Raw genomic sequence first — 11,276 nt, 5'->3', positions numbered from 1 at the left:
AGAAGTAGTATATCGTTTCTGCACATTTACTGATCGCATAGTGATAGATCGTTGAAAGAGTCCTTCCTGCTTCCTCCATGGAAAAGCACTTCTCTTACGTGTTTGCTTAGGGCCCGTGATGTCACAATGGAGAAAGAAAAAGTCTAAGCGGATAGCCAAACATTTATTCTTTCTACGTAGGCATTGTGAAGAGAACTCTCCTTAAAATCTGGACAGCTTCATAAACCCGTGTTTATGAGGACTCAGTGTTATATCTTCTTCAAACTACTCTCCGCGCATTAGTAAGAAATGGCTGATGCAGTACTTTAAACCTTCAGCAAGAAGGCTTCTAACGGCGCGCAAAGGCGCTGAGGTGGTAATTCGGGATTGTGCTTCTTGAAGCAGTGCATCTGACGAAAGCGAGGGTCCAGCTATCTAATAATGGTGACTACAGTAGTTCTTACGTCAGCAGGTGTGATCTTACATTCTCTATTGATTTTAGAGGCAGCTGAGACACGCAGCGAGCCCTTTCTCCAAGCCCTCTGTTCTCGGATTGAAAAAGATGCCTACGTAGACTTAGCAACGTGTAGAGGCTTGTAGGACTCCTCAGAGATTCACTGGATTCAATAGTTTATATGGCTATCGAATCTGAGATTTTGAGCCATGCCCGAAATGAATATTTTGCACGTCAAGACGATTTTCATAGTACCAACACACGCCAGGCACAGTTCATGGTGCCTCGAAGAAATCTTCACAGACAACCGCTCTTTTTACCTCGTAGAGGGGACCCTGATTGGCGACGCTACACACGATAGGAAAAGACTGAGTCATTCAATGTGGACCCCTCTTATCGATAGTTTTGAGTGCACGCAGGTGACTTACAACGACGACATCGATGATGAACGCACCGAAACTTGTCGCGGGTCTAGCAGACCATTTAGAGCGTCAATTTTCTCTCATGAATGCCCGACACTGTATCACAGGCGACAGAGTAGGAAAGGGATCAGGGCATCCTTCCAGGACAGCATGATTCGTATGGCCTGCTATGAAGCTCTCTTGCACAAACAAGCTGATTACTACTTTCTGCAGAGAATTTGAGGCATTCAGAGCGCTTTGCACTCTTATAATGCTACCCTTTCAGTGTACCCTTACCAAAGTCAAGCAAGCATTTCAAGGGGTATCTCAGCAGGATACATTGATATCATGTTTGAAATCTACGGAATGATGGACAACTTCCTGTGGACAGTGAACATCCCACCCGTGGTTCTTTACACACATGAAATGTTTTATTCCCAAGGCGGTGAAAGGCAAGCTGTGTCGCTGTTCCGCATACTCGTAGAATCCAAGAACGCTTTCTACTTTGTTTTCACAGTCTTAGCCCCATCTCTGCTTGTGCTTTGAATCATAGATGCCATGGAAATCCGGTCCTTTTCCATCCAGATGACGCTGAACTCCACGATATTCCTCGTGGCGTTGTTCTTTGCCACATCATCGCCCATACCTGAGACTAAGCGTAGGGCTCTAAGCAGAAACCTAGTGTATAGATTCTTGCTACTCGCCATTCTTCCATTCTCTAACTGCAATTGGAGCGGGTTAACATCCCGGCTTAGCATCCGGTTACCTCCAAAAATTTAGACACCCTTGATGAGCTGGAAGATGGCCTCGATGGTGGACGTATTCATCTGTATTTGACTTCACATTCTTTTAGTAAAGCAGATCTGCAAAGAAATAAAACTTCGAACGTCCTTTATGCGAAGTTAAGCTCACTGTACTGGAAACAGAAGCAGGAAAACCCACCGGAGAAAGGAACTTTCGCAGACTGTCTCGTCTGCACCCAAAAACGTGGTCACATTTGCTTGATGGGCCAGAGGCCTCAACGGACAGCCAAAAGTGGGACAAAAGTTGCGCCCATTGAAGTCGTGGGGAGCGTACATCGAAGCAGTTGTGTCGTGCAGTTAAAACCTCAGCAAGAATCAAGCGAAGCTCCAGATACATCGGCGCTGACAAGTCTACTGATGAACGAATGTGTTGAAAATTGGTCCTTTAGAATTCCACGTGATACTCCAATGCTTCCACACAGCTTAAAAGTTTGGGATGTTAGAGGCGAAATGTAAATGCACGGAGGCTTCAGCTATCTTTAGAGTTGACCAGACGTAGACAGCTCTGAGGGACCTCTACAACTAAAGTTCCCACTCCAAATACGCGCTTCCTTCATTCACGAAAAAAGATAGAAACGAAATGTCGGAGCGGTTCATGATAAAGCCCACGAACGGGTTCAAAAAGATTCCCTATCGACGCTGGTCTACATGAAGAAGAACTCTAGTGTGGACTAGTTGGTGGTTCTTTGTGGGTCTACATGACTAAGCGCCCGAAGATTTTCTTTACTTCACTTCCAGCTTGTCAGTACTGACCAATACGGGTAATGGTATTGGCTTGAATTTTTGAGGACGATAATAGCGATCTCATTTTGCCTCTGGCATGCACTTCATCATCATCAGCCTTGGTGAGCGCAGTACAGTACAATTCCTCTGTCATGCTAATAATAATAATTATTGGCTTTCCCTAAAAGCAATTATTATTATTATTAGCATGACACAACATTTTTTTGCGTTTGCCGGAGCAACACATTCAAGGAATATTGTTCTTTTTTGGAGTACTCTCAACGCTTTCAAAAATCGTTGGAGCAATGGCAGAAACTGTAGATTCAAATACTATTTTGTTGGCTTCAGCTTGGAGCCCTAACTGTAGTGACTACAAATATTAGTACAAAAGAAGTGAACGCCGATGAATTAGATTGATGCGGAGGAAATGCGACAGCATTCTTTTCTGATGTCACATTTCGTCATGATGTCGCATTCGTCACGATGTCCAAATTGAGGTGGAAGCTCAAGGCAAAACTCGAGCTGAAAATAAAGCCTTTTCTACTTCAATGTCCCTGATATTCCATGCTTCGCAGTGTGTATCCTTTCGGCGCCTCTACTTTTTGTTTAATTGCTGAGTAGCGTCAGTAATCGGAAGCGGGGAATACCTCCTAGTGTGAGCTCCTGGCATTGTTGCCTAATGTTCTTTGTTCGAAAATTTGTTCAATCATTTTGCATGGATTGAATCAAAGAAATAATGAAGTGTAGCCAAAGAGACAGCATATGAAAGAATTGTAGGAAAAAGCTTCAAGAGCCGAAACCAGTTGAACACATGGTAGACAGTTAGGGAAGCCAGTGGGGAAACTCTAAAACACTACGATACGTTCTATTTAAATGTTAGCTTGTTCAAAAAACTTTCCTATCCTAGCGTTCCGAACATTATTCGGGGGGCCAACAACTGAGAGAACAGAGCTCAGCTTAGATTTCAAATGCGTCAGACCGTTCGACCGTTGGCGCGTCAGCTCGCACTACGTGTCCAAATTGGCATATGCACTTTTCTAGCGATCAAACATGTTTTCGTCATCTGCCATATGCGCGTCCTGTGGTTTGAAATGGTCGCCTGCAATGCTGATGCAGCAGTGGCCATTCGAGTGTGCCGGCTTTTTCAAGAGGTAAACAATGTCGTCTAGGCCAAGAAGGACACCTTTCTGTAGTCGCACAGAAAAGTCAGGGTAGCCAAGCCACCCTAATCCGTCACTAAGGTCGTAACCAAAAGCGAAAACGCTGCGTCACGTCAACCGCCAAAAAGCAGTAAGACATTCATTGACGACCTATAATTTACGCCGTGCGTCGATAGACATCTGCGCATTTCGGCTGAAAAAGGACAGCTGCTATTTTGAGATCTGTTTGTAAAACCTTTTGCTGTACCTTTCTCGGAACTTCTTTCGCACAAAGAAACAAATAAAAGCGCTTGGAGCCACTCGAACTTCTTATAGCGCGTTTAATTCACCCACGGCTCAATGTTTTCAATGATAAACATCCAAGCAACCACTTCCTCAAGTCTATTTTTCCTTAATGATGAATAGGAACAAGTCTACCAAGCCTCGCTTAAGAGCTTCGTTCGATCTTAAGGTTGCAGCAACAGCACCTGAATTCAAGGAGCACATTTCGATCCATGTTTAAAGCTGCCACAAGATCCGTTCTTCTTACCAACCATGTCACGCTACACGCCTTTTTATTCGCGTCGTCTGCACAAGCTGTCGCTGTTAGTGCCTTCTGCCACCTATCTGAACAACCAAACCCTTTTTGCAGCTTTCAGTATTGACCACCCGGTGAAAGATGCCCGCTCGTGTTGCTTACTTGTAGCGTCACAAAGGAACACTCTGTCCACTTTGTGGCCGATACATCGCGAAGCAGAAGGCAAAGCCCTCAACGAGTTTGCAAAAATGATTCCTTCCACGTAGGTTGCGTGCCGAAACATTTAGGTTATCCTTACGAGTTTAGCGCTATTCAAGACCTACGGCAATTTTGGATGTTAAATTACCACCGTTCATTATTCGACATTGGACATTTCCAAGAGGAACTTCCGACCCTCATAGGAAACATGCATCTTTACAAAGTTAAACACTTCTGCTTACGGGACCAGCACTAGGGATGCGAACTATTATTTCTGCCCTGTAGACAGGGCGAATCATTTGTTTACAAGATGCATAGATTATTCGTTATACGGAAGAGTAATTTTTCTGCTCATTTCCCTTCAAGGAGCTGGCAGGTGGACTGAGTAAAGCTTGTATCTCCGGAGACGTGATCGCAATCTAAGTTAGCACTACAGCGTAGAAAGTTGCTCGTCCTGAAAAAAACCACTCAAGAAACTAACTAAAGTACGCTTAATAGTTTTCGCAAAGCTCATTGCAGTGCGATCTGTTTAAAAAAAAAACGATAGTAACGCGCTGGCTGGCTTTTCATTTCTCTGCACTACGGTAACCAGAGGAAAGGCTGGACTCCGGCTCAACTTCATTTTTTTTCTCCTGAGCTGGAAACGACGGGCGCTTGGATCCATACTCAAGCTTCCTCACAGCGCTTACCAAACCTCGGTACCCGTTAGTGAATATGTGCCTGACGACGTTCGAAAGTGCACGTTTCTTCAGTGTTCAAGGCTGAGAGCCGAAGGCAATACCGCCAGAGCAACGATTCTAATTCACAGAACCGGCAAAATCGATCACATTATAATAGTCAAAGGTCCAGGTAACTCATAATGGTTACTATGTCAGTGCTTACGTCATCAGTCATGGTCTTACACTATCAATTGGTTTTGGAGGCAGCTGAGACATACAGTGAGCCGGTTCTTCAGGCTCTCCGTTCTCGCATTGAAAAAAATGCTCACGTGGCCTTAGGAACGTGCAAGGGCTTCTGGGTTTCCTCAGATATTATCTGGATGCATCAGCTTCCATCGCTAACAAGTCGGTTGGCAGTTCTAAAGCAGAGATTTCATGAAAGGCTGCAAAGGAATATTTTCTACAATATCAAGACAAGCGTCATAGTACCGACACATGGTACGCATACTTTGACTGGCCTCGAGGCAATCTTGGCAATGCCACAAATGTGGAAAGTTTTCCTTGATCGTTTCCTTTGCTTTTTTTTTCACGGGCAGCAGCTTGCCTTTTCTTTTTTGTTTTTCTTTCGGTTTCATTTAGCTCGGTGCAAGTAGCAATGTAGCCAGTAACTTTTTAGCAGCGCAATGTATAATCATAATCCTTTTTTCAAAAGATTGAAGAGTGTTTGAGGTTATAAAATCAAACATAACTGCAAAACGTTCTTGTTTTAAGAGAAGTGGAATTTCAATAGTGCCGTCATACCTCAAGCACCATATTGCCATTAAAAGTGATTGTCATAGTAATCATTTGGAATACTCGAAACGCCAGCCCTCTGCGTTCTCGAATTCACTCCACTTTGGAAACAAAAGAAAAAATGCCTTCCAGGTCAGCTTTTTCTATTGTGTACTGTGGCACTTCCAAAATTTTTCTCGCAGATTGAATTGACAAATAGGGCCAATTTGAGACATGCGAAACCTCCTTCAATATGCCTTCTTGATGCTGATTCTTCCTTGTGATGATTGTGTGACAGCGTATAAACCACCTATCAGCTACAATTTCAATCTGACAGTAGCGGCAGAAGCACGTGCGTTAAAACGTTTCACTCTAACCGCGTTTTGGCAATAAGTGGCCACCTGCGCTTCATTCGTCACGCAACCTTACGTTTGTTCAATCACACCATGCACCCCTTACGGCACAATAAATACGTAGGCCCTCTCTGCGGCTTTGTCTATCGATCGCGTAGTCATAGATTGCTGCGCAAGTTCTTCCTTGAAACTCCATTGACAAACACCTATGCTACGTGTTTACCCTGGGCCCGCCACGTAACTATGAAAACGGCAAAACTTCGAATTAATTTGCTCAATTAGATTTCTACTGCGTAGTCTTTGGGCAAAATACTATCCACTACCAAAATGAGAACACCGAATTTGACAAAATTCCGCGGCTATTTCGAATGTGTAGTGGTGCAGTTCATGAAAAACTCAGAAGAGAGCAGTAAAATCTGTGGTTTCTCACGCGCTCACATGCCGTTGTAGCTTATTTCCTCGAAGCGTAGGTTTTTCCTAAGGCCAGAGTTACTCCTCCTGCACTTGTCCCTCAGACTAAGTACCAGACAAAGAAGCAGCTCGCATAGTTGGCGAGCATACCACAACTTATATCGTGTGCATAGAGTTAAGTTGAAGATCTCACCACGCTTATTGTAAGCTTAGTGAAGTGCGATCTCTGAAGTCGACGCCTTTACCGTAAGCAACCTTTTGGCTTCTCGTAAACATAGCGCAAAAAAAAACACAAGGACGGCATCACTTTTTGAAACACTGCCTCCGTCACGACAAGAAAAGGTTCAAGTAATTTTGCCGCCTTCAACGAGCTCGTGTGTTAAATTCGGGGCATTATGATTTTTGGGATTTGTACAGCTAAACAGAAGGTCATGTTCAAAATCGAAATTTGATAATAATTATCAACTCGCCGCGGCGGCCCAGTGATGACGCCGCTCGACTACTGGTACGGTGTTCCCGGGTTCGAACCCGACCGCGGCGGCTGAGTTTTTATGGAGGAAAAACGCTAATGCGCCGGTTTCCTGTGCGATGTCAGTGCACGGTAAAGATCCCCAGCTGGTCTAAACTATTCCGGAGCCCTCCTCTGCGGCACCTCTTTCTTCCTTTCTTCTTTCACTCCCTTCTTTATCCCTTCCCTTGCGGCGTGGTTCAGGTCTCCAACGATATATGAGACAGATACTGCGCCATTTCCTTTCCCCAAAAACGAATTATTAACCAATTATTATAATATTATCGCAAGTTTCAACCAGCTTTGCCGCTCTCTTTTTAACAGGGGAGCAGCTGCAATCGATGTCGGCGTTTTATAAATTAGACATATTCCCTAACACTTCCTCCAGAATAGCCTACCGATAAAATTATGTTTTATTTACTGTGCTGGTTCTCTCACTACGAGACCCTAGCAGGTGAGTAATCAGTACAACAGAAGGTTCAACAATATATCTCGACAAATATTTTCTGTTTCCGTTAGCAATTTCAAGAAGTATTCGGAATACAAGCAACGCTCGTGACAGGCGTAAACAGGTAATCAACAAGTGCTGAGAAATTTGAGAGCTTTCTATTTCGAAACTGCTTGCGCACCCCCGAAATTGAATCTCGTAAGCATGGAAAGTTAGATTCACAGATTTTTCCCAAGGTTTTTAGTCTTCCCTGCGGTGATACAGCAGGAACGCAATCCACAGTCATCAGCAAAGATAAACAAAAAATAGTGGACTGGAAAATAAAAATTCTCACAAAATAGGCTAATATTCTTACAAAATAGGCAACATAGGCTAAATAAAAGCATTAATAAATCATCCAAATTTTAACAAGCCACACAAGACGACGACAAAAACGGCCAAATTATTATTTTATTCTCGCACTCCAATTAATTACTGCCAATTGCTTCGTTTTCGTAATTCTTTTACTAGTTTTGACAAAATGTTCCACTGCTTCTGACTCTTTCTGGCCCCTAATTTTTTTAAATAATCGTATTTGTTTCCTGTCATGGGGTACTCCACCATGCATTACAAACGGCATCGACATCGTTGTGAGAAATGGCCACTAAGACGCAAGCAGAATCATGCAAGAAGCAACGGCCTTCACGTTCAAGGTGAGTCGTGCTATAAACGCCATTTATGGATTCATACGCCCCCTCATTGAGCGCTCTCATCAACACGCCCGCGGCATACAGTTTCGAATACGCGTGAGATTCAATGTAGCTTCCGCATCATAGATTTCTCTATTCGAGCGATGCTTGTGCCACTACATTAGATATTGGGCTTGAAAAAGGAACCCGATGACTTCATTTCAGACGGTTGAACTGCTTTACATACATAAATGTTAGAGTGGTTTGACTCGTCAGTTAAGAAGACGTGACCACCAAGTATACACAGTGCAGCATGACCTCGAGCGAACAGGAATAATTGAGGAATGCTAACGGTATCTCAATCCATGGCAAAGGTGATGTTAATGACTTTTAAATTTTCTGACCGATCAGCTTGCTCTCCGTTTTCTAAAATGTGTTCATTAAGGTAGTCGCTATAGAATCAGGAGTGCCTTATACATCAGCCAACCAGAAGACGAGGCAGGTTTTCCTGAAAAATGCTCGAAAATATCCCATTATCACAAGTGATGACAGCTGATAGATAGAGCAATACGCACCCCTATACAGAGTTTATAGGTTAAGAGGAAGCATTTGGCTCAGTCCAAACATCAGCAGTCATGCAGGCATTGCGGAAACAGGGTGTAGGAGAGCAATATGTAGAAATAGTGCAAAAATATCTGTTGCGGATTCACAGCCACCATAGTCTCTCGTAAATAAAGAAACAATATCCTTATAGACAATGAGGTTAAGCACGAAAATACAATCTCTCCAGCGCTTTCGTAGCGTGTGTACCTTACAAGAGGTATTCAGAAACCTGGGTAAGGAACATTTGGGGTTGAGAGTTAATACTGAGTATCTTAGTAATCTGAGGTTCGCTGACGGCATTGCCTTGGTAAATAACTCAGCGGACGAATTGCAAAGCATGACTGATGACCTAAACAGGCAATGCAGAACGATGCGTCTGTTGTAATTCAACGACAATGTAATCGGTTGCTTCAAGCTTCACTATGCAGACTGATTGAATACATCTAATCCGTCTAATCTAATACAACCTATAAGCATTCTAAGCGAGCAAAATTAAAGAATATCAGATTGCCCACCCTGCCCACGATGATCTCTACAGAAACAACGCGAGTAACGCACCAGTTATAGGGTCTATAAGTTAGGCACTATGTCGCTAAGTATTTTGACATCCCCATTAGTGCTGAAAATTGGCTCTGTACTAACATTCATGCAGAAAGTAAGTTCAGCTCAGCTGTTTGCGACAAGCTCTGTACTCGCGTTGTGGTCGTTCTCTTATAGGACAAAATTATCGGGCATTAGGTATGAGCATTTTTTGCTAATTTTTCTTCCTGAAGCCCGGATACGTCTCCAGTACGCGCTATTCCTAAATTAAAAATTAAGACTGAGTGATATGTATACATACGGTGTTCTCGGAACACATACGCATGTCTACCGTATTTTTCAATTTTTTTTTTTGAAATGTGAAGACAGCTGTTCTCCAGCTGTAGTATAACCTAAGGCAATATAGTGTTTCCTGCCCGTTTTCGTCTGCTATTAGAACACAACCAGATGTGTCGCAATTTTTCTCCCTTCTTTACTTCATACTGCACTAGCGTTCCTTCGTTCCGATTGCATTAGCCTCCATTCTAACTCCTTTAAATGACGTCAATCTCCTCCAAATACTGCGTTTCCACTTTTTATTTTTCTCCTCCCCCTTTTTACGAGGTTCTTTGTTACCGGCACATAATTTACCTCTTTTTCTTCCCCTCTAGATCCCCTCCAGACATATCACGAGCCCTCAGAGACTCTGTCCTCACCTTTTCTCTGCACCTCTACAAGCAACTGCAAACAGAAAACATGCAGGGCGAAAATATCTTCTGTTCGCCCTTCAGCATCGCAGTGGCCCTCTCGATGGCTCTCGTCGGGGCACGCAACAATACAGCCGAAGAAATCTCCGCCTTGCTTGACGTCAAGGGAAAGAAGGATAAAGTTCACGAAAATTTCTCCAAGTTCCTAGCTAACCTGTCAAGTTTTGCGCCGCATGTAGTCTTTCACGTCGCTAACCGGATCTACAGTGCTGAAGACTACTCGGTGCGCAAGTCGTACCGATCTCTTCTAGAAAATTCGTACGGGGCAACTATTAAGTCTGCTGACTTCAAAAACAGCCACGAGGCTGTTAGGCTTGAAGCCAATGCATGGGTGTCTGAACAGACTGCGTCTAAGATCCAAGATCTTCTAGCCCCAGGGAGCGTTGACGCTACAACTGCCATCATTCTGCTGAATGCCATCTACTTCAAAGGATTCTGGGAGACTCCCTTCGAGGCAAACAACACGAGGCCACAAGATTTCCATCTAGACTCCAAGAAAAGTGTTCGAATAGACATGATGTACCAGGAAAGGGAGAGCTACAAATTAGGCCACTCCAAGGAGTTGAAGGCCAGAGCTTTGGAGATGCCGTACAGGGGTCAGAAGATGTCCATGATTTTACTCCTTCCAGATGAGGTTGAAGGTCTTTGTTTTCTGGAGAAGCAACTTTCTCCAAGCAAGCTGAGTGCACTTTTTGGAAGCCTCAAGGTAGACAACAGTGTTCAGCTCACTGTTCCTAAGTTCAAGCTGGAACACAGCATCGGTCTAAGCAACACGTTAAAGGCCCTCGGAATTAGGGAGATGTTCACACCTGGCATTGCAGACCTCTCAGGAATCTTCGAGAAAGGCAGCCCGGCGGTCTCGGACGTTGTCCACAAGGCCTTTGTAGAAGTTGACGAAGAGGGCACGGAGGCAGCGGCCGCGACAGGGATGACATTAATGATGTGCGGCGCCATGGTTGCTTCTCATCCTACCCGATTCATAGTAGACCACCCATTCATGTTTTTTATCAAGACCAATGAGCCAGAAGTGGTACTGTTTGTTGGTTCTGTGCGAAAGTTGTGAACTCTGCAGCTTATACTTTTAAATTGTGTATTGAGTGGCCAACTTTTTGCTCCGTAAAACAAACAGCGCTTTTCTGCTGTGACAGTTTCTTGATTGACATTGTGCCTTCAAGACCAAGGAAGCCGGAAGATTGCAAGCACCTAAATTGTGAACCTAAGTGTTTTTCAAGGACATGCTGAAATTTGTTCTTTAAATTTTGGTACGTACATGTTTTGCTAACTGAGAGTGAAGATAGTGTAGCTCTGACCAATGTTAACGGCCCAATAATACT

At 43.8% G+C, this 11,276-nt stretch overlaps 1 protein-coding gene across 1 annotated transcript; it reads left to right on the top strand.

Moving 5' to 3' along the window:
• Nucleotides 1-8,004: 8,004 nt before the first annotated feature.
• LOC144135193 (iris-like) lies at nucleotides 8,005-11,276 on the top strand. The gene is made up of 2 exons (XM_077667933.1): nucleotides 8,005-8,077; nucleotides 9,847-11,276. Exons 1-2 carry the CDS (start codon nucleotides 8,022-8,024, stop codon nucleotides 11,003-11,005), a joined length of 1,215 nt encoding a protein of 404 aa, XP_077524059.1. The 5' UTR covers nucleotides 8,005-8,021; the 3' UTR covers nucleotides 11,006-11,276.

The sequence above is a fragment of the Amblyomma americanum genome, chromosome 5, assembly GCF_052857255.1.
Source record: "Amblyomma americanum isolate KBUSLIRL-KWMA chromosome 5, ASM5285725v1, whole genome shotgun sequence".
Taxonomy (NCBI): Eukaryota; Metazoa; Arthropoda; class Arachnida; order Ixodida; family Ixodidae; genus Amblyomma; species Amblyomma americanum.
This window is presented reverse-complemented; position numbering and strand designations above follow the sequence as displayed.

Bases quoted from the DNA above. Each gene is read 5' to 3' on its own strand.
- LOC144135193 (XM_077667933.1), top strand. From the start codon at position 8,022: ATGGCCACTAAGACGCAAGCAGAATCATGCAAGAAGCAACGGCCTTCA. The intron at 8,078-9,846 runs GTGAGTCGTGCT...CTTCCCCTCTAG, and splicing joins CAACGGCCTTCACGTTCAAG to ATCCCCTCCAGACATATCAC.